The sequence below is a fragment of the Netta rufina genome (assembly GCF_964035555.1).
Source record: "Netta rufina genome assembly, chromosome: 15".
Lineage (NCBI taxonomy): Eukaryota > Metazoa > Chordata > Aves > Anseriformes > Anatidae > Netta > Netta rufina.
The window spans coordinates 1,220,309-1,225,352 of NC_140138.1; the positions used below are offsets into that span (position 1 = coordinate 1,220,309).

Consider the following 5,044-nt stretch of genomic DNA (forward strand, 5'->3'; position numbering starts at 1 on the left):
TTCAGATAGGGGAAGAAACTGCTGCAGCAAGGTCCTGTTGGCACAGGGAATTCCTAGATGCTCCTTGCAAACACGTGTGCTTTTGCAACTCTTGCAGCTTTTGCTGCAAAAGCTCTTGCTTCACTCACTCATTTGAAGGCAAGGCAATACACAAACTGTTTTCCTACAGAAAACGTGTACAATCCATTTAAGAAATAGCTCATTGCTCTACATATCAGACAATATAAATGACTGACCTTGCCTTCTGGCTCACTGGAGACCAGGAGCTTCTGCATATGTAACTCCTGCAGATCAGAGCACACAAACACACACACCAACTGTCCATGGAAGAGAATAGAGAGACTAAGTCGTTCTTCCAAGCACAAGTATTTCTAGTGCCTACCACGCACCTTTATATAGGTCTTATACGGAGACCTATACTTAACTCCAGCTCTACAAGTTCCCAGATGTTTATGTGTACCACAAGAACCCTTATGCCCCAAAACTTAGTAGCAGAATTGAGGTTTTGAGCATCTATCAAAGGCTGAGAAAGCTGGAAACACACTGGTCTCACGTTTCTGCTGGCTGAGCTCAGTGCTCAGATAAACCCAGATGTGTTCGTTATGGCTGCTAACATGACATGCACAGAAGCCTTCCAGCCATCTGTCCCTGTCAAGGCCCAAACAGCCAAGCACTCAGAACAAGATTCCAGCTCTGAGCTCCCCCTCCACAAGGCAGGGATGGAGAAGCCCTACAACTCCTTTGGTTATGTACTCTGCTGTGCAACAGCCACAAGCCCACTGAACTTGAGACATGAGTTGAGCTGTGGAAAAGGCAGGATCTGCAGGCCCCAGCAGAGCCCTACAGCGCCTAACAGCCTCCTTGCAGAGCTGCCACAGGAGCGAGCCCATCCCTCCACCGCACAGGAAAGCCAGAGACAGGCATTTTGAGCAAAGTCTGGAACCTAGGGAGCCCGAAGTACCATCAACCATGGGAGACACAGCACAGCTAAACACCAAGTCACAGCTGTCACTGGAAGTCATTTGTTTGCAGGTTCAACATTCAGCTTTGCTGAGCTTCTGCTTTGAGTTCCTAGGAAAGCACTTTTTAAGGTTAATCGTCATAAAAGCATCCAGTCTTGGCTTTTAAATCCTTAGAAGTTACTGTTTTTACTAATGTAAGTGTAATCTTTTCTGAAGCACTGCTTCAGCTAAGCAGCAGATCTCTAATCAACTGCCAAGTGACATTTATAGCTTTAGACTGATCAAATATGCAAAACTTTCCAGAAGGCTGGAACCAGAGTTTATGCCTGGGTTTTTAGTGTGTTTAGGTATATGCTACGGAGCCAAATAGATACTGAAACACCCTAACTCAAGTAATGAAGAGATCTAGGTTTAAGTAGCAGCAAGCAATTGACTGTTAGAAAGCAAGCAGGGAAAACACAGGTACTTAATTCACTCATGAACCTCTGGATAGGGCAGGGTGGTAAAAGATGCAAAGAAAACCTTTACAAATCAAATCCAGCAATATTTAAATCAACCCTAGGTAAATGCAACTATTCGGACATGTTCAGCAAATACACATCACTGTCTCACTGCCAGATGGCTCAACAGTAGGTTAATCCTCTCCTCCTATTTGCTGTATTGTGTACTCGCTATGACAGGGTCTACAAGCCATATTTAACTGCTGATTTATTGGCACAGGCAAGGATGCAGCAGGGCTTTTAGCTCTTATTTCCAGGGTTTTATTGCCTAGTTAGAAAGCATAAGATGAACTTAATTGGAATGAGCTTCAGGTTTCTGGCATGTAAAGCATTCAGATGAAAGAGTATCTATCACTGGATGAAGAAGGCTGCCAACCAACGTGTCACCACATGGATCATTTCTGAATTCCTCAGTGGATTTTTCCCAGCACTGAAAACAGAAAACATACCCGGGCTGTCAAAACCCTGTTTGCTCTGGCATTTCATCAGCAAGCTCTCCGAGCACAGGACCTCCATTACACTGCTGCCACTGATGTTGCCTCATTTGAAATACTGAACTGAAGGACAGAATTGCATACCTCTGAAATTCATCTCTTAACCTGCAAAGATCTCACATCAATATCTACTTAATAGATAGTATTTAATTTCCATACACTGTGGAATTGTGTTTGCAGCTTTAAAATGTATTTATTACCAACCACCGTGTTCTCGTCTTGAACACGGTACACCAATACATGTACTTATATTTCCAGTAATTTAGGCAAAAGAAGTATCTAGGGGATGACTCTCGTCTTGTAGAGAACATCTTTCTTTCGTATATGCAGAGGAAATGTTAATTAACATAACTCGATTGCTGGACAATACAGTCCCAAACCACAAACCTACACCATATGGATAACGCAATGCTTTCTTTAGGACTCCAATTCTCTTTAGACAAGATGGGAAATAGTAATATTTTTCAGAGAGTGCTTTTTAAGGGTTTTTGATTTGATTTAGCATTTTTTTCAGGAGGAATGATAGATAAACGTAACTAGAAAGATACCTAAAAATAGCATACACTTGAACAAGAAAGGAAACCTTCAAACAGACAAATGCGCTTAAGAACAAGTTTTCACGAGGTGGTGAAAGTATTTACATTTTGAACCTGGAGAACCTATTCCAAGGAATTCTGCATCACATCTTTTGAGTTAATTTCACTTCACTGGAACACATGGGTTATTACTGTACCACTTTCACTATTTCAGAAACACAGAAACCAGAGAGGTATTTAAGTACAAGATTATGCTTAGTTAGAAAGAGACATCTTTCTTACAAGTAAAGTTTACTGGCATGGTTATTACTGAAAGAGAAAACACAGACCAAGATGCTATTTCCAGACACATCTAAATGGTCTAAAACAGCTTCTGCTTTCATTCCATGTATCAAGCTCACCCTGGTAACATGAGTTGTATGCAGATCTTGCTGCCGCGAACGCATCACTGGGAATGCCTGCCTAGGCACGTGCTCCTAGAAACAACGGCTAACACAAGCAGAAACATGTTGCATTCATAACAACACTTCCAAGAGCATCAAGTGTTTCTCAGATGAATGTAGTTTACTCTGTTGGTACAACTGTGAAAGAAACAAGCACCGTGATTACTATCACATATGCACATTTCCCTCAACTTAAATCTGAGCCCAACAAAATCCAAGCCCCTGCCAAAAAAAGCCCAAGTCTTGTTATACTCCAAGGGTGTTGTTTGAAATCACAAATAGCCAGAATGGCCCAGCGCAGCGCACCAATACATGTACTTATATTTCCACGTCTTTAGGCGCAAGAAATATCTAGAGGATGACTCTGTGTAAATCCTCCACTTCGAGGCTCCACATATTCTCATGCACCGGATTTTCAGAAAGATCCGTCATCTTTATTGCTCGCAGCACAGGCTCGGGGCTGCAGGACCGCACCACGCCCATCACCATCACGTACTTCCCTGAGAGAAAATACAACAAAAGCAGCCAGTCTGAGGCCCCCTTGACCTTTATGTCATTTCATTTCTAAGGCGGGCAGCGAAGCCGTTAAGACCACGCAACGAGCCCTAGGTACATTTCGGGACTCCGGCCCCGCTCTGCACCCGCCTCCCCGAGGCCTCAGGGGGCCGCCGAGCGCCGCCCCGCCCCGGGCTTCGCGGTACCTGCGCTGAGGCACGGCCGCCCCTGGGGCACGGCCTCCACCCCCAGCACGGTGAAGGCGCCGCTCGCGTCCCTCAGCCGGGCCGAGCCGCCGGCGGCACCGCCCCGCGCCACCTCCAGCACGGTGCCCTGCATCCACGCCGCCCGCAGGCGCAGCGGTCCCCGGCCCGCCTCCGCCAGGCCCAGCGCCCACGTCCCGTCGGCGCCCCGCACGGCGCCCCGCAGCTGGGCCGCCAGCACCTTCACCGGCGGCCCCGCTGCCTCCCCGGACATGGACATGGACATGGCCCGGAGCCCGCCGCGCAGCCGCTGAGGGACGGAGCAAGGAGGAGAGGGCGGGAAGCGGCGCCGCAGCCCCGCCTCTGCCGCCTGGCGCCGCTCGGCGGCCGGGGCCGCGCTGGCAGCCCTGGGTCAAGCCGAGGGGGGGGAAAAGGCGGTGCCCGGCCACGCTCCGCCTGCCGCGGAGCGGGGCTGTGGAGTTGTGTGCGGGGAAGGCGTTCCCCACGGCAGCCGGCCCGGCTCGCCCCGCTGGTGGCGCCGGTCAGTAGGAGCCGGTTCTCGCTCCGCCTCAGTTCACTAGCTCCCTCACCTGCTCCCCTGTGGTGTAAAGACAGAGTGTAAGACCCCAGCCCGTGCTTTGACCGGAGCACAAAGTGCATCCCCGGGGGCGGCACCCTCCGCGGGATGAAGCCGCACCGGGTGGACTCGTCCTGGCCCCAGCCCGGCTGTTGTGGGCAGCCTGGAGCCGGCCCGGGTGCCGGTCCCCGGGGTGTTTGGTAACCACTGAGCCGGAAAAGAGAAGGTTAATGGTAACTGTGCAGTTAGCGTCCTCTGCTTCGTGAGAAAAACACGCTGGTTTGCTCAGGAAGGCTCTCAGGGTAACACATATATACACACATACACATATATGTATACATACAGATATGTGTGTATACACACACACACCTGTGGAAATCTCAAGCACTATGCACAGAAAGCACATGCAGCCGTAAGCTGGGAGCCTTTCAGCATTACTTTTCAGTCTGTTTATATTCCAGATAGGCTAATTTGCTTCACTTCACTTTGAAATCCCTGAAATGCTGTGGTCTGTTTCAGGTGGGTAGGTTGGCACTTTATTTGGAAAATATACCAAGAAATAGGCCAATGGAAAAACAGGAGAATGGGACAAACAAAAGTAAAAGAATCAGGAAAATTGTGGGGACTGTTTCCTCAGGTTCACAAGCTTTCTGTTACCTACAAAAATGCAAAATGTGTAAAAATACATAGAGAACTGACTTCTCTCCAATCACTCTCCAAAGCACGTTTTGTTCTCCATTAAAAGAGCCATTACTCTATTTTAAAAAATCCAGTTTCAAGTAGCAAAATACATTGAAAGACATTTTTTTGCCTACTCATCCATGAATTGCTTAT

At 48.1% G+C, this 5,044-nt stretch overlaps 1 protein-coding gene across 1 annotated transcript; it reads right to left on the reverse strand.

Annotated features, from left to right (window-relative positions):
- Positions 1 to 2,807: 2,807 nt before the first annotated feature.
- Positions 2,808 to 3,927, reverse strand: RMI2 (RecQ mediated genome instability 2). The gene is made up of 2 exons (XM_084296232.1): positions 3,637 to 3,927; positions 2,808 to 3,435 (listed from the first exon to the last, which is right to left on the reverse strand). Exons 1-2 carry the CDS (start codon positions 3,917 to 3,919, stop codon positions 3,287 to 3,289), a joined length of 432 nt encoding a protein of 143 aa, XP_084152358.1. The 5' UTR covers positions 3,920 to 3,927; the 3' UTR covers positions 2,808 to 3,286.
- Positions 3,928 to 5,044: the final 1,117 nt, after the last annotated feature.

Coding starts and splice junctions, on each gene's coding strand:
- RMI2 (XM_084296232.1), bottom strand. CDS start 3,919: ATGTCCATGTCCATGTCCGGGGAGGCAGCGGGGCCGCCGGTGAAGGTG. Junction 3,436..3,636: donor GCGGCCGTGCCTCAGCGCAG/GTACCGCGAAGC, acceptor ATTTTCTCTCAG/GGAAGTACGTGATGGTGATG.